Source organism: Hippocampus guttulatus, chromosome 11, assembly GCF_054856545.1.
Source record: "Hippocampus guttulatus isolate MCC_2025c chromosome 11, RoL_Hgut_1.0, whole genome shotgun sequence".
Taxonomy (NCBI): Eukaryota; Metazoa; Chordata; class Actinopteri; order Syngnathiformes; family Syngnathidae; genus Hippocampus; species Hippocampus guttulatus.
This window is the reverse complement of record NC_141271.1, coordinates 13,239,159-13,260,873: the sequence shown is the minus strand read 5'-3', so window position 1 is coordinate 13,260,873 and position 21,715 is coordinate 13,239,159. Positions and strand designations below refer to the sequence as shown.

Genomic DNA, 21,715 nt, shown 5'->3' with positions numbered 1-21,715 from the left:
TTAAAGCTTTTTTTTGTTTTGTTTTGTTTTTTTGGTGACAGATACATGTTATTTTTATGGAGTTTGATGAGATTTTAAATAAAGAATTTTGTGAAAATAAAAAAACAAACATGATTGTTGTTATTAATGAGTAATTGTTACAAATATGGTAGATCGTGTAATTGAACAATGAATCCCATTCAAAGCAACTGAGGTATGAACTATGAGAGATTCTACCGATAGTCAATTTTAACAGCCCCAAAACAGTCCTTCTCTAACTTTTTAAACATTGCTGTCTTAAAAATTGTGAAACTCAGTTGAAGCGATCATCAAAAGTGAGCTATATTTTATTCCGAAAAAATGTAGTTAATGTTATTATAAACCCCCGTAACATTTGTAGTTTGTACATTAACTCTGTTTAAAAGTGACGTCATTGAAAAATTATTCAGTTTAACTGTTTTGTAGCAAAGTACAATCCAAATGATCAAAACACATTTGAAAACAAACAGTTCTTGAAGAATAAACGCACCAAAAAGTTAAATACAACTGAACTCTACTTAGCATTATGCCAAGCAACTTTTGAGAATCACTGCAAGAAGATCAAGGAAAAATACAGTTAAAACTATGCATAGAAGTCCATCAATCCATATTCTACGCTACTCGTCCCGTTCAAGATAGTGGGGAAATGGAGCCTATTCTAGCTAAAATGACATTAGATGAAAGTCAGATCGGTCGCCCGTAAATCACTGAGCACATATAAAGACAACCAACCCCGGCTGAAGCCGCTTTATGGATCATGTGGTCAGCAAAGTGGCAAGTCATGAGACGTCTAAGCAACTGTTTGAAGATCTCCTCGAGCAATTTTGAATTCAAACCAGATGAGACGCCTTCCGCCAGAGGGAAATAACTCATTTCGTTGCCATGTCCGACATCCAGTGATATATTTAGTTGTTGCGTTTCTGTAGCGCTTGACAAGGATTACATAAGGTCTCTTAGGTTTTATTAATCTTTACAGATGCAGAAGACAATTGGCTGATTGCGCCCTTTACGCGTGCAACCAACCGTGAAGCTTAAAGTTCATGACCGCACTTGATCTCTTCAAGACGATGCACTTCTGTGGTTTTATATTTGATACCTTGAATTTCTTGTCTTTAGTCATACCTTTTAAGACCTTTTACGAAGGCGCGTGATCTGTATTGGCATTTGGATGGTGACTTGGTCCGGTGACTTATGGCAGGCAACAAGATAACTTAATGTAGCCTGTGCTTAACCAGGAATGCAAGCAAAACGTGAGGTATGTCATGTCTTTTGGTTTTATTATACTTTAGAGCCCCTAGTACCCCATCCCACCCCCCGCCACTCTCTTTTCCTGAAAGCTTCAAGGCAAATAAGCAGCAGATGCAGATGATTTCAAACAACATTTTTTTTTTCCCGAAACCCCCCACTTCCTCATTTCCAATCAGGAAGTGTGCAGTAGAGTTCATTCCGATTGTGACTGTGACCTCTATGGCACTGTGCATCATTCTTAAAATCATGGCCTTAACAACACCATGATGTACAGCCATTGAGAGGTCATATTTTGTTTGTGCAAAATATGAGAAACTCCACTCAGTATGATTTGGTGCAGTTGTAAATAGCTGTTAGCTGTAACTATAATAATAAATGATACCTTAAGATGTGTGTTCATCAAAAGGGAGCGTTACCTTTCTCAATTCTGAATTTTTGACATTTGTATTGGATTTCAATAGAGCAAGGGTCCCTAACGTGGTGCCTGCGGGCACCGGGTAGCCCCCATGAGCTTTTATAGGTCAACCATAACTCCAAAAAAAATGAAAAGGTCTCAAAAACCTTATGCACTTGTAAAGGTGAAGCTATTTTAAATTCTGCGTCAAAAATACAGTTAGGGCGATATGAAGCCATCTCTAATTTGAGTGAGCAAATTATATATATAACATATCACAGAAAATATTTTTCAAATTACGGTATTTTCTGTGGATGTTATACTTATTTTGTGGCCACAAATTAGCATTTTTTACATTTTATTTTTTTCCATACCATGTCATGTCTGGGACAGTTTATCACTATACGTATATAAGTATGCAAGGTAAAATGTGTGGAAACAATCAACAAAGGCAGCTTGATGACCGTGAATGTCTTCAACAATGCCCTATTGTAACACTATGTTTCTGTTTAACGTCCCTCAGGAAAACAGGGTGTGCTTGCATTCCCGCATGCAATATTAGATGTTGTTTTGACGGACTTTCATTTTGACTAAATTCACATCGTCACTCAGCAAAGCACCTCTCCTACGGGTTTTGACCTCCGCCCTCCCTCTCTCCCTGCTTCTGTGTCTCTCTCAAGAGGAAACCCCATGATATTGTCTTGGTGGAAAACTACTGGCATTCAGGGCCAAGCTTTGTTCATTGTATCGTGTTAAGACGGGCGCAAAAACACGGTGCATCTTCTGTAACGATGCGATTTTATTTATCAGGGCTTCTAATCAAGCAGTATAAACTTGGGAAGTAACACCAATAAAAGCAAAAACACACAACAATAAAAAATGAGTGTGGAGATTATTATCGTCCTACAAAGTAAACTCAAGGCAACCCGTTTCCTAGCCTAAAGGCCCACTGAATGGGAATTTATCATCACAGGGGTGGTGATCTTTCTTTTTAAAAACTTGTGCATACTGCTTCTTGTCAAGCCGCATAATTGAACGATTTATATAGCTAGATGATTAAGATTGGGTTACCGTTTGGGCTCAGGAATGTCATTTCTCAAGAGAAAAGGAAGACGCGTGGTCAGCGTTTCGTGGCTTCTCAATCAGGTTATGGTTTTATCCAAACATACATTTTTAATCTGGTGGGGAAGTCTTTGTAGGTGTTAGGTTACCAAGCAACAACTCTGGATCCTTTCGGGAATGATGTGGTCCCCTAAGGTCGATGAGTTACTGTGCACCGTCTCTTCTGTGTATTCTGGGTTAGCAGTAACAATCGTCCATCCAATGTTCCATCCAATGTAAGGTGCTTGTCCTCATTAGGGTCACAGGTTATTGGGTGAGAGGTGGGGAACATCCTGGACCAACTGCTAGCCAATCGCAGGACGCATACAGTATAGTACAGTCAGAAAAATTTGCAAATGCGCTCCAATTCTGTGTTTTTGTTTCATGATTTAAGAATTTCCTGAAGTGTAGATTAACATTTAAGCCATCAACATTATGGAAATGAAATGATAAAATTATTTGGTCCCGCCCCTAAAAAAAGGTTGATCAAATTAGAATGTGCATTATAGTTTACAGTCTTCAAACGATGTTCCTTTTGTCCAGATAACACCTTAACTCGTCTTGAGACAGCATTTCCTCAAATCCAATTCAGAATAATCCTGGCATTCATGGTATTGTTACTGTATCAGATGGGAGGTAGTAAGGGGGGGGTGATATTTTTCAAAATCATTGATTTATAACAGGGATTGAAAAGAAGCAGTCTAATTAAGTCACGTCGTCACATGGTAGTGTGAAGTGGGGTTAGGGGGTGACTCTTTCGTATTGTCCTCAAACTTCTCCCGGAACTTGGATGTCAGTCAAGAGTGTGACAACGAGAGTACATCATTCTTCTTTCATAAACATCGGGGGGGGGGGGGGGGGGGGGAAACAACTCTGAACAAAGTGCGGTGAAATTCCTGATATTGTGTCCATAAATCTATTTAATAGCCCCTTGATAGCACAAAGGAACGTGCTAATATGAAGTAAGCAGGAAAACTAATCTCTGGGGGATGCTGCTTAATGCATTTGAATCACTAGCACACTTCCTTTCGTTATTTAAAATAACAGTCAGGCAGAGTTGTTGATGAATTTCTGATTAAGCATTTTGTTGATGCGGGAAAAGTACTTCAAAAATGATGTCAAGAATGTCGTTAGTTACAGTGTACGCCGAGCAAAACAAGTCTTTATCCGAGCACATGGGGACTATGAACTCATAACTTCAGAATGTAGGTGAAGGTGAATGGAAAACTTGTGAGTGAGTCCTCGGGTGACAACAAAGTTTGTTTATGTTTCATCCGTCCGATATTTGGACCCTTATCTTATCATTCTCCTTTGTCTTGACCCATCAAATTGGCCCTGAGTTCTGAATGATGAGCTTGGCAAGGCATCGTCAATTCAGTTTTATTTGTATTCTGCCAATTCACAACAGAAATGATGTCAAGGCACACATTCTCCTCGACTGAACCATCGGGGGCATTAGGAGACAGGGGCAAGGTCAAAAGCCCTCAAGGAAAGAAATTTCCAACAGATCCAAGACTCGTGTTTTGACCAGTTGGGTTGAGATAAAGTGAGAGAGGAGAGAACGATAGGATGGAATAAAAAGAGATAAGAAGAAAGAAGCAGGGGCATCTGCGACAAAGGGGTACAAAGAAAAAGCTTTGTCATATCATGACGGTCTAATTAATGGATTGGTCATTACAACATAACACATTTACCACTGAAACAGAAATATGAACTGAAAAACAAGAACATGTCGTCAGACTGGAAGCCGTGTTAAAACGGAGATTAACCGGTTAAGTAGGAAAGAATGTAATTGAGCGGCGAAAAACAGTAAACAGCTCATATAATGCAAACGGCACACGCCCATGTAAATAATGTAGTCATCAAACAAGGTTCAAACCGCTTGCTGTCAAGTGGGAAAAAAACGTTTCATTCATGTCAGCCCATCGTCGCAGAAGTAAAATGAGAAGAGCGTACACCGCCCGTCAACACCCAAACAAAACCCGAGTGGCGTGGACGTTCATCTTCGCATAAAACCAAGGAACGAGATGATGTCGTAGTTGACCGTCAACATCGCAGAAATATGACTACCTGACTGTAAAGCAACCATCACCACCAACTTTATCTGTGTCTGCCCTCCGGACCAGATCTGGAAAACGGCTCCAAAGGAGAGAAGTCTGATATAATCAAGAGGCAACAATGACGAGTTGAAAGACTGAAGAGAAGCCTTTTGTCTTAAGCTTAATTTTATCATGCAGTAAATATATTTTCCCCAATTTTCGACTCACTGCTTTGGTGTTATTAACTTGTCCGGCTTTGATTAACTGATTTCCCATGGACAATAAAATCCAGTTTAGTAACACGGAGAAAAGTTCATCGTATAAAATAAACAGTTGATTAGCCTTCGGGTATGAACAAACACTGATCCTGATTAGCATATGTAAACTTTCGATGTCGGTGTTTTATTGACTTTGTAAGCGCAGAGGGAGCATGATAAAGAGTCTAATTATAGATACAAGAAAATCCAGTGGTACCTCTACTTACGAAGGTCTCTTCATATGAAAAATTCAAGTTACGAAATGCTTCCACCGGAAAATATTGCCTCTTGTTACGAAAGAAATTTCAAGATGCGAAATGTAATAATACAGTATGGGCTGAGCGTTGCAGCTCCGAGGTTCCTGACCGCAACATACGTATAGCTGCTCTGCCATTGGCTACTACCGAGCATCATCCTGGCATCCCATTGGCTAAGAGGGACCCTACCGCATATGTCTATGTGTGTACATAGGTAAAGAGATAGTTGCGTGCTTATGCAGTGTGCTGGTCATTCGCCCCTTAGGCCGTGAGGCGTACCGATAGTTTTACGTAATCGTCTAGAAAAAGTGTTCACCACTCGGCGATCGCTCACTATGCTGAAGTTTACCTTGGACATTTTCGAAGGATTATTAAAAGCCGACAAAAGCAAACGTCCTTGGATCAGCTCTTTACAAAACGCCAGGCAAAAACCACTTCTGAGAGAGAACATGGACTAAAGAGGGCAAACATTTTTTATTCTTTATTCTTTTTTTTTTACATTATGCAAAACTCTCAGTTTTTGTGCAATAATCTAATTGTAACATGTATTTGTTACATATTTTGATGCATTTTTATGCTTTAGAAAACATATACAGTCAAAACTCGGGTTTCAAACGTCTTTAGACCTTTTTAAGGCTCGGATTACGACCGAAAATCGGTTCTCGAACAAACTGAGCGCACATGAATGCACCATCTGACTCCTCTCGCCTTCCTTACACGAGGAAGTTTTTTTTCCCTCCCCAAATCTTTATTGAACAAGTCAGAATACAATTCTCAGCAAATAGAAAACAAAACGAACGTGCAACCAATACATGCACATTACAAACGTTTAAACAAAAAAGAAGAAACAAAGGAAGCCAGGGGATTTTTAGACAAACATTTCAAATAAGGAGCATATAGCCAGAGTCTTAACAGCTTTTTTGTTTTTGAAATCCGTAATAGAGCTCAGGTACTGCTTTGTTTCTGCTTCAAAAATTAAGAGAAGAGGTTTTGAATTATTCCATCTGCATTTGTGGATATGGAATTTAGCGAGAATGCTTATTAAATGTATAATGAAGGTATGTTTAGTGTTTTTTTTCCTTATTTTTGTAGAACCCAAATAGTACATTTTTCCAGTATAGCATAAAGTCAGAGTCAATATGTTCAATGATAAATCTGGATACAACTTTCCAAAGACCTTTTTAAGACTCGGATTACGACCGAAAATCGGTTCTCGAACAAACTGAGAGCACTTGAATGCACCATCTGACTCCTCTCGCCTTCCTTACACGAGGAAGGTTTTTTCCCCCCCAAATCTTTATTGAACAAGTCAGAATACAATTCTCAGTAAACAGAAAACAAAACGAACATGTTATTAATACATACACATATTACAAACGTTTAAACAAAAAAGAAGCCGGGGGAGTTTTAGACAAAAATTTCAAATAAGGAGCATATAGCCAGAGTCTTAACAGCTTTCTTGTTTTTGGACTCCATAATAGAACTCAGGTACTGCTTTGTTTCTGCTTCAAAAATTAAAGGAAGTGACGCTTCCTCGTGTAACGTTTCATTGTGAGCAGAGTGTTCAATAAAGATTTTTTTTTTTAAAAGAGTGTGGTTTTGCTTAGTGCAGCTAGTTTACCAAAAATGATCACTTTTACAAAACCCATTCCATTGAAATAAATATATTATGTCAAACTTAACTAAAAGTGGAATACAATGATTTCAAAGCCCATTTCGAGCTAGATTTAATGAAATACACTACAAAGACCAGATATTTAACCTTTTAAGGGACAGCGGTCACCACAGTGAACACCTTATCATGTTATCAGGTTACAGGTTATCGTTATTGGTGCATGAAAGTATAAATGTTCAAAATGATGAACTTTATTGTTTCGAATATTCTCTCATTTGGAATTTGATACCTGCAACACGTTCCGAAAAAAGATGGCACAGGGCATGCTTACCACTGTGTTACATCACCTTCCTTTTTAATAAATGTTTGGGAACTGAGGACACTGTTGTAGTGTTGTAGGTGGAATTCTTTCCAAATTCTTGCCTAATGTACAACTTGAGTTATTCAACAATCCGGGGTCATCGTTGTCATATTTTCAAAATGCATATATAGAGTTATATACTGTATGTATTTTTCAAATTTTAGTCCTGTATTATCCATCAAAAAATTAATTTATTGGAAGCTACAGAGTACATTTTAACGAGTGGTGCCAATAATTATGGAGGGCAGTATAAATATGTAGTAAAAGACCAAAAGATGATTAAAAAGTATAAGTGACTCAATAAAGTGCTTCCAATACCTATTCCCTATGACCGAAATGCAAAATATTTTCCAATATTTCAAATTCAATTCTGCTGTTTTTTGATGCGAGTTCTGCAATTCTCCAGAGTATTTCAAGTGAACTGAGTGTAATGTTTCTCATCAGGTGTGTTGACCAGCATTGAAGGTAAAGGGCAGAGCTGGATGAGGGAGTTGGAGCCTGTGTGGAAAAGTACAAGGGAATCATCCCCCATCTTACGCCAAGAAAGTGACGGATCATAGAAATCGCTGCATTGCATTCCTGGTTCAGCGCTCACCGTTCCCAAATAAGCAGGTGAGCAAAGAAGGAAGAAGCAAAGTGCACATCGTCACCTTTTTGTGTAGTTGTGATGTATTGTTAATTACAGCAAATGCGTTGATGAACCCACGCGTTCTGTTCTGAACGCGTGTGAAGGTAGCGTTTATGTAACACACCACTTGATGAACCATCTGCTTTTTTTTTTCCCTGCAAATGTCAGCTTTGCCTCGGGGGTTGCGTTGTTGGCGTCTCGTCCGACGACCGCCGTTCGAACGGGCCCATGTTATGTCACAGTGCCGCCGGTTTGTTGAGCCCCTTAGTGTGTTTGCACCTCACTTGACCAGCCACGCAACACCAGCGCTGACTTGGCAGTGCATCATATGACACGTTTGCTGGCTTTTAAGTTTTCTATTTTATGATTATATATTTTTTTCAATTGAATGCAGAGCAGCGATACTCACACACAGTTGGAGGTCACGCAACAGCAATGATTTGTTCATATCTGCAAACAAATTAAACATTTTTATACTGCACATATTTTGGGGAAATCATTTCAAAGATGTAAGCATGAGTTTTTAAAATTCCTTGCAGTTCTGCAAGTGTGAAAGGAACCTTGCGTGAATGTATTAATCATTCATTCACAATATAACACCTGACTTGTCTGCAGCATGATGAAAGACTCCGGTCGAATTCTGACAGACAGCCAAGGCTCCTTGTGGGGTTGACACTGGAGAAAACGGGCTGGTAAACTTTACAAGACGATGCAGTGAAAGTTCCGGTTCGCTACTGGCAGAACATTAAAAAGTGATCTGATGCGAAGTATGGCAAGAGGATTTAACATTTAAAAGCTAAATTTGATGATCTGGAAGTAACATCGTAGATAATGTCTTTCTTACAAGTCGTGATTCCATGATGAATTGTTGAACATTTTTCGTCACCTTGCCTTTTCCTTTTAATGATCCTCACTAAGCATTTGGGAACGGAAGACTCTTGCTTGATTTCGAACTTCAGTTGTTCAACCGTCCGGGGTCTTCTTTGACGTACTTTGTGCTTCATAATGCCCCACACAGTTTTAGTAGGAGACATGTGTGGACTGTTGGCAGGTTGGTCTTGAACTCCTTAGTAGAAAGCCACGCTGCAGTGACATGTGCGGAACGTGGCTTGATATTGTCTTAAATAAGATGGAACGTCCGTGAAAAATACATTGCTTGAATGGCTGCATATTGCTCCAAAACCTATATCTACCTCTCTTCATTATTGGCGCCTTCACAGATGTGCAAGTTGGGCATGCCATCGGCACTAACACGCCCACATAACGTCACAGATGCTGGCTTTTGAGCCTTGCACGCCCTTTTCCTCTTCAATTATTAACATTTATAAAAACACCTTTTGTAGGAGTCACTTAAGGATTTTCACTATTCTTGTCATGGCCTTGTGCCCTGGTGCTGGCATTATTTTTGGGGTTTTAAAAGTGCCTTGGCTGTTTGTCCTTTTCAAGAAGGATTCCAAATATTCCAAACTGGTCCCGGTGTCCTTGGGACAGGCATTGTGTTGTAACATCGTTTTGGCCAGTGGGAGCCTAGAGCAAAATTCCTGAAGTTAAAAACAGACCGGTTCCTAATACTCTGAAGATGCCATGGCATTGGAATGAGCAAACCTGAAAAATAGTTGACTGGAAATCAGAGGTATAAAGCTCTCTTTGATATCTTGTTACAAAGTTTGGAATAGTTGGCACAGATGCACTTGGTCATGTTTGCATTACAAGAACAACGGCGTGTGCCAAATAAGTCACATTTCTTTGCTGCGTTTGTATTGGCTCTGGTCAACCAGTCACCACTCCTTTAGAATGTGGAATTTTCCAAGCTGGGAGTCCAGTTCCACTTTTGGCTCCACCCCCTGTTTATATATGTATGTGTGTGCGTGTGTGCACATGTGTGCGTGTGCCTGTGCGTGTGCGTGTGCGTGTGTGTGTTTCTCTCTCTCTCTCCACACACACACGCACGCATATGTATATATTTAAATATATATACATATGTGTGTGTGTGTGTGTGCGTGTGTGTGTGTGTGTGTGTGTGTGTGTTTATAATATATATTATTCCGGTATATCAGCAAAAACAAAGATCTGGCAATGATCAGAAGTAGCGGTGGGCCATCTGCTCTTCCACACAATTATACTCAAGGGCTTTTACGCGCGCACACACACACACACACACGCACACACACACACGCACACACACACACACACACATTAAGTCAAAACCCTTCTTGTCTGCAAAATTGCTGCTGAAGTGTCCTTGAGCAAAAGTGTGGGTTGACTCCAGGGTGCCGCTGACATGAATATGGCAAGATGTTAGTGTTCCTAGTGTTGCCTTTACTGTCCGTTTTTTAAAGACATGCAACAGTGTGAGGTCATTTGTCTGCAAAACGTCCCTTGCCTGCAAAAACGTCAAGAGCAGTGTCCGAGAAGGACATGGGCAAGTGTCAACATTTTCTTGTCTTGGGCTCCCCCTATAGGTATATTTAGTTCATTGACGAAACAGCAATGACTGCATTGCTGTTTTTAATTAAATACAATTGATTCAATTGTGAGACATTGTTTCATTCATCCGTTTATTGAACAATCATTTGAATCAGCTAATGAATTATTTTCTGTATTACATTTAATAATATTACATTTAATAAATCTCAGTTATTGATTGTAATAATTTGTCAGTCTTGCACTCACTCTTAAAAAATACTCACTTGTATTATTTATGTTTTTAGGAGTTATGTTATCTAATTCATTTTGCTTTTCACTATCCAACACACACATTTCCCCCTTTTATTCTATTTAATTGATTTTTTATATGCTTTGTTTCTATTGTTTTTTTTAAACATAATTACAGTATATAGGATGGATTAATTAGAAATTTAATTCCATATGTTATTTATATACTTTATATTTACTGTATATTATACACATTTATGGTTTGGATAGAATTTTTTTTCTCCATATTATTTATTCATATTATTTCTAGCATTCATATTTATTATATATTCATTGTGTTTCGTATTTTTTAATGTACTTGATATATTTTCCATACACCCTAAGGAGTTTAATATTCGTGTTCACTATTTTATATATATATATACACACACACACACAGGGTGTTCCAAAAGTCTTGGGCACATTGGAAGTCCCCATATCTCCTTAACTATAAACGGTAGTAAGATAAAAGTCATGCCATTTTAAAGCTAATTACATTAAGTTTTTCGTAAGGCTATTGATTTTTTTATTTCTTTTCAGACCCATTAATGGCGTTCACTCAACCAGAAAAGGCGTTTTGTGTGCTTGAATTTGCAAAAACTGAACCATGGACTGTTGTTCAACGTGCATTTCTCAGAAAATTTGAAAAGGAGCCACCAGAGAGGAAGTCCATAGTGAGATGGCATGGGAAATTCATAACGGATGGGTGCTTATGCTTTAAGCTGAAGGCACGAATAACAGAAGATGTTGCAACCATTGACAATGCAATGCTGGGACGCGTTTGGCAAGAATTTGACTATCGGCTTGATGTGTGTCGTGTGACCAATGGTGCTCACATTAAATATCTTTGAATAATCCATGTAAAAATTGAGATGACAAGCTTTCTGAATTTACAGATGCATTTTTGCATTTTTGTGTGTATGTGTGTATATATATGATTTACATGTTTTAAATTCCTTCATTAACATCCCGATTTTACTGTACATACTTTCACTTATCACATGTCGAGCTCTTTACTCTAAATTGAGCCTTCAAGTTTCAATCTATACATCTGTCTTGAAAAACTTTCCTTGTTTATCTCTCAGCGAACTGTGTGAACCTGGCTGCCCTTCTGAAAGCCCCCCCCAAGGGGTGTTTTGAATCATCACCATGACAACCGGACGTGCAACGGGACAGCTGGATGTGACCCAGACTGAGAAGATCCCCTGGAGCAACATCAGGTATTTTTCTGGATCACATGTTTGATGAACGTGAGAGCTGCACTGCAACACCCTGACGAATCAAGTGAAATGGAGGTCGAGAAGAGATTCAAATGATTAGCTGGGACGTGGAGGTGTACCTAATGTTGTGGCCATCGAGTGGAAGATCTTTTTGAGTCCGCCGTGACTTGAGAGGACATGAGGCGAAAGCAGAACCTCTTAATGTTGTTAGTCCCGATAAGTGAAAGGGTCTGCTGTGGAAAAACAGAGCAATCCATCAGCCTCAATAGATTCATTGCGCTCTTTGGTTTCCTTTTTTGGACTTGCTGCTTGTTTAGGGGACTTGTTGCCTTCACTTTCGTCTTTATTATTTATTCCCTGCTTATTTGTGAGAGTTGTTGTCCTCGTGTCATCATCTTAGGTTTCTTTTTTTACCAAAATTGAAGGCTACATTGCCTTCAATTTTGTCTCCAATATTGAATGTGGCCTTGTTTCTTTTCTGCTTTTTGTATATTTTAGTGTTCAAGGGGGGGGGGGGTGCGGGCGGGCTTGACTTTTGTCTTCTGCCTGCTGGTTTTTGTCGCTCCTCTTATTTTTATATGTCCTCAGTATTATTTGAGTGGGTCTTGATCCCTTGACTTTGGTCTTCGGTGTTTTGCATTTTTTTTCATTCTCTTTAATCTTCAATATTTTTTTTTCTGCTTATTTGTGGACCTTGTTACCTTCACTTTTGTCTTTTTGATCCTAATGGTTTTTTTCTGTTCTCACTTTTGTATTTGGTAAGTTGAAATCTTGCTCTCTTGTGTTGAGATCAGGAGACTAATTTGGGCGTTGAGTGACCTTACCTTCTCAAAGTCCTTTTTGTGGGCCTTTTTTAAAACAACTTTTTTACACCTTTGTCTTCAGTATTGTTTGTGTATCTTCTTTGTTGACTTCACGTCTGTCTTGTCCTGTTTATGGGTCAAAGGACGCTCTCTTGGCTTGAGATCAGAAGACTGACTTGGGCATTGAAGAACATTCCATTTTCGTGCCTTCTTACTGTGTGCTTTGCTTTCACAGTCTGTTGATAGTCAATATCCATATATGCTGTCATTTTTGTAGCAGTCACATGATCAGTTCACAGCTCCCTTGCATGAGCATCCCTCCATATTTGTCCTGACCTAAACTATAATTCGAGAGCATTTTGTGGCCAAATCTTTCCAGACGGAGCCCCAGACTAGTAACAAAATTCTAGTAAGTGTTCAACTTGCCCTTTTGCACACACCTGTTGGCAGATATGAGCTGTCACCTAAAATACTCAACAAAACAAAGTGATAAATCACACATCCACTTTGTTTGTGGTTCCCTCCCAAAATAAACAACCTCTCCCCAAAGGTCCACATGATGGCCATCCAGTCGTCCAGCCCCCGTAAGCCCACCTCTCTTTCTCACTCGGACGTTTATTTTTAGCCTTCAAACAACTGCGCTCCTAAAAATGGGCTTAGCCCGCACAGGCGGAGGTGGAGCGCTGCTATGTATGGCTTTCCTTCTTTTTGGTCAGCCCTCGATCAGCCACTTTCACATGCCGGACCGTGCGCTCCTCTGTCGAGGCGCGAAGGAGCGAGAGGAGCAGGCTGAAGTATAGGATGCGCGGAAAAGTGGAACTTTTGGGGAGAAGTCGCGACCACTGATGGACGTTTTTCAAGAACCTTCACACTTCCTCTCGTAACCTCTCTCAGGGCCTGTGTGACCTTTGCGACCAACAACTCAAAGCGCACTTCTGGGACTTTTTGGAGCTTGCGGACGCCGTAGCTGAGGAGCATGCTCTCTCTGTGGTTGTTCCTGCTCCCGTGCCTGGGCCTGGTGTCCGTGGCCCCGGCCGAGAAGGGCCTGGAGTTCCCGCAGTATGACGGCAAAGACCGCGTTCTCGACATCAACGACAAGAACTACAAGAAGGCCTTGAAGCAGTACAACATGCTGTGCCTGTTCTATCACGAGCCGGTGGCGGACGGCAAGGAGCAGCAGAAACAGCACCAGATGACTGAGCTTGTGCTGGAGGTTCGAAGAACGAAGCGTGATGGGAGATACGGTCCATTGAATTAAGCCGAAATAGAAGACTTCAGTCTTACACATTAGGAATTAGTCATGGTGTTTCTCACCATTATTAATGGAATGCGTTGCAAATCAAGAGGCTGCACAGCAGTTTAAGGGGAATGGAGTTGCTTCTCATGCAACAATCAAATGGAAAATTCAAATTGTAATACAGACCGTCAAGTCAATTATTTATTTTCAAGAACACGCTGACACCTGAAAGCCACATTGCTTCTTCGGGAGGAGGGAGTCAAGTTGCAGCAAGGTTCAAAGAGGCCACTAGATAGCGCTCTACCAATGTCATCAGCTTTACATTCACAATGCGGAAGCTCACTGACATCACTTTATTTATTGATACATTTATTAGATTTTATTGTACCTGTATTTCATTTTACTTACATTTCACTTCTGCAAGGCTTAATAATTTATGGCTTTGTTTCATTTCGTTTAACTTAATTAAATTAAATTAAATTGTGTTTAATTTCGTTGATGTTCGGTTATTTTTCTTTCTATTTGATTTTATTTAATTCACTCAAAATTGCTTACATTAGAGTTCAGCATATATTTAAACTATATGAACATGTCATGTTATTACATGTTACTTAGTTTAATTAGATTTAAATTAAATGTTCTTTTCTTTTGGTATGCTATTTTCAAATTTATTGGAACTCCTGTCTTAGGCTACAGTACATAAATAAGGCGATTTAATTTTACTTAATTTAATAATTATTATATTTCATGTAATTCTTTTTTAAATCGACTTTATTTGCATTTTATTTCTGAAGTCTTCGAGCAGGGCTCACCATCATGGCAGCCTGCAAGGATCACATAAGAGAGCCCCTTCTAAAAACACTGCTGGGACATTGTGACTTCCTGGGAAAATTTGAAGTGATTTTTTTAGACTTTTTTTTAAAATTTAAATTTCCAATTCAAGATCATTCACCACACAGGATACAGTGCACAAATTGAATGAATCTCCTTTTGTATCACACACTGTTGGAAACAATGTGCACAATGCATCTCAAGTTACACTCAGAACAGTCCGGACCCTCTCGTTTCATGTTGACTTTAATCCTATGCCAGCAATGCGCACTTGATATTCGTGAGTGTACTTAACCACTATATTTAAAAAAAAATATAGTGTCATTTAACCCTTTCAGGGACAGCGGTTACTGCAGTGGACTGCTGATCAGGTTATCAGGTTACAGGGTGCATGAAAGGGTTAAGTTGGCAAAACTTAAAATATAATTTACCAACATTTATGGCAGCAGTGTTAGTTAGCACAACAAAGCAAGCAAGTCGTCTATTCCAAAATGATTTGCTAAGAGTTTTTTACTGATGTCTTTAATTTGGTGGTTCAGTACAAGCGACAATAGTTCCGCGGACGCTCTTTTTTTTGTTTTGTTTTGTTATAAAATGCGGGAAAGCCAACTGTCACAAATGATTGAGGGACAGAAGTGCAGCCCGACTCTACCTCCGTTTGTGATCCAAATGCATTGTGAGCCAAATATAAATCGCCGCGTCAGAGCGGGATCATTCACATCGGAACACCTGCCACACTCTTACTTTTGTGCTATTTTTAGAACAATCTGGCTAATTATGTAACTATGTCTCCGTGCCCTCCAGGGTGCAATAATCTCCCCTTCATCTTCCCACTAAGTGGCAGCACCAAGTCATTAAAAGACCATGAAATGACATTTAAAGTTCATCTCAAGCCTTTTTTTTTTTGCTTGTGTTAAACGTGCAGCTCGTGGCCCAGGTCATGGAGGAGAAAGACGTCGGCTTTGGAATGGTCGACTCCCAAAAAGACGCCAAGGTGTCAAAGAAACTAGGCGAGTACACAACATGTCAGAGTGTGATGTTGGTAAATGTGAAATGAAGTCCACTTTATCTAATGACCATTAAACCCCAAAAATTCTCCCCAAAATGCTGATAAACATTTGATCCATAGAAAATGTATTGGAGGCCCCAAAAATATTTAGCAATATTGTGAAAAAAATGAGAAAAAAATCCTGACCGTGTATGCTGGTGAATATTATAATTATATTTTTGTGTTTTTGGACTTGATGAACACATTGCCCCACTTTCAATCGTTTGCCGGTTCATTAAATCGTATGTAAATCATTACATTTGTTGAAAAAAGTGAATTTTATTATACATAATTTTACTTACCGGTAATTGTATTTGCGTTCTGCGAGTGGCTGGCAACCAGTTCAGGGTACACCCCCACCCGTTGCCCGAAGACAGCTGGAATAGACTCCACCATGGATATATTTCAGATAAATATATATATTTTTGTCAGTTCTGTAAATCTTTGAGTCTTTGAGATTTACAGAGATTTACTCTCTGTAAACCTTTGAGAGTATGTGAACAAGTCATTTGTCCTAATTTTGTTTCATTTAATGAGATTTTCTTTTGATCGATTTTATTTCTGTTTGCTGCGTCAGGCCTGGAGGAGGAAGGCAGCGTGTACGTGTTCAAGGCCGATCGTGTGATTGAGTTTGACGGCTGGCTTTCTGCAGGCACCCTGGTGGAGTTCTTGCTCGACGTGAGTTCAACCACTCACAAGCCCTAATTTCAAACTAGAATTTCAGACCCTATCCCCATCTTGAAACCCTATTTTAAAACCGTGACCCTGACTTGAAAAACTCATTTGAAACTCTGGCTTGATAGTCTATTTTGAAAACCTAACCATGGCAATGTTTGTCTGCAGCTATTGGAGGAGCCTGTGGAAGTGATAGACAACGCTCTGGAGCTGAGGGCCTTCGACAGGATGGAGGAGGACATCCGTCTCATCGGTTACTTCAAGGGCGAGGACTCAGAGCGTAAGGGACACGAATGAGAAGTTCTGCTTTTATATAAAAAAACAAACAAACAGGTGAAGATGTCACCTTTGTCCATAGGGCTCCATCTTAATCGGCCCAAATTCGAATGAAAAATGAACGCGACAACGTTACAGCATGTAAGCTTGGCCCATAGCTAGACAACAGCCTTAACTTTGTCTAATAGAAGAAACCTCTTTGCTGCCATCATGTGGCATCTCTGGGCAATTACCAACCTTTTGGCTTGGTATGAAATACACTATGAAAAACACAACATGTATTTTTGGGCCAATTACAGTATTTTAACCCTTTCATGCACCCTGTAACCTGATAACATGATAAGATGTCCACTGTAGTAAGCGCTGTCCCCGAAAGGGTGGAAAACTACAAAATATAAATTATTGATATTAAGACAACAATGTTAGTTTAGCACAACAAAGCAAGCAGTTCTTTACCCCAGAATGATTTGCTGGGTTGTTTTTACTTAAATATCTTAGAAATGGAGTTCAATACAGGGGTCTGGTCCTGTTAGCTCTTGTTTCTTTTTTCCGAAAAGCAAATTTTCACAGCAGGAACATTTAAAACATTTAGTTGAATTGCCCAACTTAAAGTTTTATCCAAGTTTGTTGCCTTGAAATTTTGAGTTCACACACTTTTTTTTTTTTAAACAGTGCACTAGTGGATACACTGTCCTACAACCAGCGCCCAAATAGGAATAGGAGAAAAACATTTTTACAGTGCAATATCACTCCAAACTTTGTAATAAATATAAAATGTGTACTTGAAGGTTATACAAGATTAGAATTTGTTAAATCTGCTATGGATCATGATGGTCACCCCCATTGACACTCCCGTCACCAAAACAGATTTTGTGTTTGATGTATTTGACCGTCCAAAGTACTTTTGCCCATTCTACATTTTTTTTGATTAGTGGATGCCCCCCTCTCAGGTAGAACTCCATTGCCTGTCACTGACCACGATAATGTCTTGGTACCTCTGTGTCTCCTCTCTGCTTTCAATTAAAGGAACCCTGTGCTACCCCCAATCAGTGCAATTTTGCCGCCTCATCTCAGTGGATTTGCGGCTCCATTTTTATCCCGTCTGCACGGCACAGCTGCTGTCACATCCGTGACCCATAACCGACCATGTGTGGGAGCAAAAAAGCGCTGCTCAAAGTTCATCTATTTCCGACTGGGCGATGTGCAAATGTCACACGTGTGATGGAGGAGGAGGCCGGTGTGATGACTCTCCTCTCGTATCTTTAGATTACGATGCCTTCAAGGAGGCTGCCGAGCACTTTCAACCCTACATCAAGTTCTTTGCCACCTTTGACAAATCTGTGAGTGAGCGCGCAAGTATTCTGTCACCAGTGTGGTGTACGTAGCGTGACATGTTTTAACTATATTTGTCACTTCAGGTGGCCAAAGAGTTGACCCTGAAGCTGAACGAGGTGGACTTCTATGAGCCCTTCATGGAGGAGCCCGTCACCATCCCGGGAAAACCTCACTCTGAGGACGACCTGGTCGACTTCATCAATGAGCATAGACGGTAAACAAACAGGAAGTGACTCCTAATCATTAATTTGACATGTTTGGCTTGATTGGGAGTAATCAATTAGTTTAGGTTGGTCAAACATATAAGAGCTGAAAACTACACGTCTTTATTGATAGATTTCGCTTTTATGGCATCATTTTCAACACACAAGTATGATGGGTCCAACGAGATACAGTGTGTGCAATTTACTGCTGGACAATAGACACACATAAGACGAGGAGGACACAAAGAAAAACAATGCAGAGGAAAAGCGTCCAAAGGCGCGACCAGAAACAGCAAACCAGGTGCACACTGGCATATCATTTCACATTTTTTTTGCAAAAAGTGTACCTCCGCAAGTTTTGTCGAGCCAACGGCGTGGTCAAGGAGGGGCAGACATGCGTGAGTGTGCAGTGAACATTTTGGCAAAGAGGAGTCATTTATAGTTGGAGATGGAACACGCCACGCGGGTGACATTAAAAACCAATGCTGTGTCGAGTATTTTTTAATGAGCGAGAGGTGGGAGATGAGCTTAATTGTCCGAATGAGGATCTGTGACGCCTCTCCAACCACCGCCACTCCCAGTGCAGGCGGCAACGTGTTGGTCGTTATGTCCATAATGCGAATGGAGTCCTATCTATCTATCTATCCATCTATCCATCTATCCATCCATCTTAAATGTGCTTTTCATGGTGTTTTATCGTCACTCAGTGTTGTTTTTGTGTCTTCAGGCCCACTTTGAGAAAGCTGCGTGCAGAGGATATGTTTGAGACCTGGGTAAGCCTCAATGGAAAGCAATCTTGCTCAACAACTTTGTACAACACCGCATTCCCCTCTGCTTTTTCTTGACATGTTGGGTTTATTTTCAGGAGGATGACATTGAGGGCATCCACATTGTGGCTTTTGCAGAGGAGGAGGACCCGGGTAAGCAAGACCTTGTCTGAAGCACCTATCATGTCCTTCAGCATCAGGGTCACACTCAGGACCCGAAGGCAAGCGCTGACCATCTACATTAGTTCATGTATTTTGTTTTATGTGTTCCTTGACTTCTCTTCAAACCGAGTTCTATCCATCAATCCATCCATTTTCTAATTCGCTTATCCTCACGAGGGTTGAGACCATGCTGGAGCCTATCCCAGCTGTCATAGGGCAGTAGGTGGGGGACACCCTGAACTGGTTGCCAGCCAATCGCAGGGCACTTACCGGTAGTTATATTATAATCGGATATTCAAATGCAGGGCCAATTACATAATATGATCAGCCAATTGGTTGGAACGGTACATTGTATTCCAATTTTTTTGGTCTTAATCTGCCACAGAGTGACAGAGATGGCCACCCCTGGCCACCATTTAGCTCCGCTCCCGCGTACAGGATAGTGCAACTACCCTTCGGCTAGTTTAAGAAAGTACTGTATGTTGTGTGACAATCTCAGGGCACACATAGACGAACAACCATCTGCGCTCACAATGCGCTCTATGTACAGCTCTCTCAGAGGACAACAAATCTGACACCTCTGCCCCACAGTAACAAATTGTATTGAAAAACATTTCAGCTTTGCGCAATGTTGCGCAATGAGAATTTGATGGCTTGCTGCCATTAGTCTGAAAAGACTTCCTGTTTGGACAAACAAGGGGACAAATGCAGATGTTCATCGTTGTGGCCAAGTGCCCCTTGAGCATTCTGGTTTTTGTGGAAGTGGTATACTTGGTCAAAAAATAGTCATCAAAGTGTCTGACGTGGTTTTCCTATGAGAACCAATGTGTCTCCAAATGTTTTATTTCTGTATAATTGAAGGGGGGGGGGGAATGCTATAATTCATCAATCTGATTTATCTCCTGCATCCACCGCCTGATACATATTTTTAATGGTTAGGTTGCATTTATTCCATCATGTTGTGTTTTATGGCTCTGGCACTGTCGATAACAGTCCTACTCTACTGGCGGGTCACAGAACCATTTTGGTTGGATGACAGCCAGGTTGTAAAAACTTGTTGGAATCACGTTGGTCTTGTTCACTCCCACAATGGCACAAACGACTATTTGTACCAACACCTGTCGACGAAAATGACAATAGAAAGAAAACTCCACCCACGCACACACTGAGACTGAATTTTGCTCTTGACTTGCGCAGGGCACGAAAACATGGCGTTGAATTTACACAGTTTTGATGGGTGGCTCAGTTTCATACAAAAATTAGCTTTCACTCCCATGGCAACTGTAAAAAAAAATATTAAAAAAGAGCATTTCAAGAAAAGTAAGGAGCATCAACTATCTCATCTTTTTGTGAAGTTATCAGAGACTTCTGGAGACTCTGAGATGTCCGCCCATCTGCGTCCAGACTGCAAATGAGTACGGCCACTGGATGATTTTGTCTTTATTTTTCCTCACAGACGGTTTTGAGTTCTTAGAAATCCTGAAGGAGGTCGCCCGAGACAACACACATCTGCCTGAGCTTAGCATCGTGTGGATTGACCCTGATGACTTTCCCTTGGTGAGCACTCATACATTTTCCATGCCAACAACAATTGGAAGATCATTTCAATCAAAAACTTGAATGCCTCTAGTTGATCCCCTACTGGGAGAAGACCTTCAAGGTGGATCTGTTCAGACCGCAGATTGGAATCGTCAATGTGACAGATGTGAGTCCATTAAGACATGATGTGTGTGAGCATGTGACATCATCAAGTAATACTGTGTATGCGTGCGTGCGTGTGTGTAGGCTGACAGCGTGTGGATGCTGATGGAGGAGGAGGAAGATCTGCCCTCGGCTCAGGAGCTGGAGGACTGGATTGAAGACGTCCTCTCTGGAAAAGTCAACACCGAGGATGATGATGATGATGATGATGACGACGACGATGATGACGATGATGACGACGACGATGACAACGACGATGATGATGATGAGGATGAGTGATATGCATCTTTGAAGCAGTAATTTCTCATAACCCCAACATCAGCAATGCCATTTCAGAACAGGTGAAGAGGTACAGTATGTTATGTGCATTTAAGGAGCATCCATGTATTTTTAATACAGTAAATTGACTTGGTAGAGGTTTTGTGATTGGCAGTTCACACATCCGTCACAATGATCATGAAAGTCGTGCATAAAATCCATCTGTTAATCGAGACACGGTAAAACAAGCAAACTGGGTGTTACCTCTATCTGCACTCACTGATAATAAACCCACCTGGGTGCTTCATGTCTATTTGTCTTCTCTCTGCATTTTCTTTGCGCAGTATTTTCATATTTCATATTCACGATATTTACTTTAGCATTCTATTCATTAGGTACACCTGCACAATGTAACGAAGTACATTAAATCAGTGAGCAAATAAATAAATAATTACAAGTTCCAAGAGTGTGTAAAAAAACTGAAATGAATGAACTTCAAAATATGCAACATTTGCATTTTCCAACATAGATTGGATCCACTTTGGATCAAGTCAGGGATTTTGATGGACTGCCGCAACCACAAAAAC

At 40.3% G+C, this 21,715-nt stretch overlaps 1 protein-coding gene across 1 annotated transcript in view; it reads left to right on the top strand.

Annotated features, from left to right (window-relative positions):
* Positions 1–21,439, top strand: part of LOC147198143 (calsequestrin-2-like) — a 34,114-nt gene extending 12,675 nt beyond the window's left edge. The window contains exons 2-14 of the mRNA XM_086123490.1: positions 7,735–7,902; positions 11,698–11,832; positions 13,530–13,848; positions 15,629–15,713; positions 16,329–16,429; positions 16,595–16,706; positions 17,969–18,042; positions 18,121–18,251; positions 18,968–19,013; positions 19,106–19,160; positions 20,626–20,726; positions 20,800–20,874; positions 20,955–21,439. Coding sequence (XP_085979616.1) covers positions 13,612–13,848; positions 15,629–15,713; positions 16,329–16,429; positions 16,595–16,706; positions 17,969–18,042; positions 18,121–18,251; positions 18,968–19,013; positions 19,106–19,160; positions 20,626–20,726; positions 20,800–20,874; positions 20,955–21,149 — 1,212 coding nt within the window. The 5' untranslated portion in view covers positions 7,735–7,902; positions 11,698–11,832; positions 13,530–13,611 and the 3' untranslated portion in view covers positions 21,150–21,439. The remainder of the gene's footprint in view (positions 1–7,734; positions 7,903–11,697; positions 11,833–13,529; positions 13,849–15,628; positions 15,714–16,328; positions 16,430–16,594; positions 16,707–17,968; positions 18,043–18,120; positions 18,252–18,967; positions 19,014–19,105; positions 19,161–20,625; positions 20,727–20,799; positions 20,875–20,954) is intronic.
* The last annotated feature ends 276 nt before the right edge of the window (positions 21,440–21,715 follow it).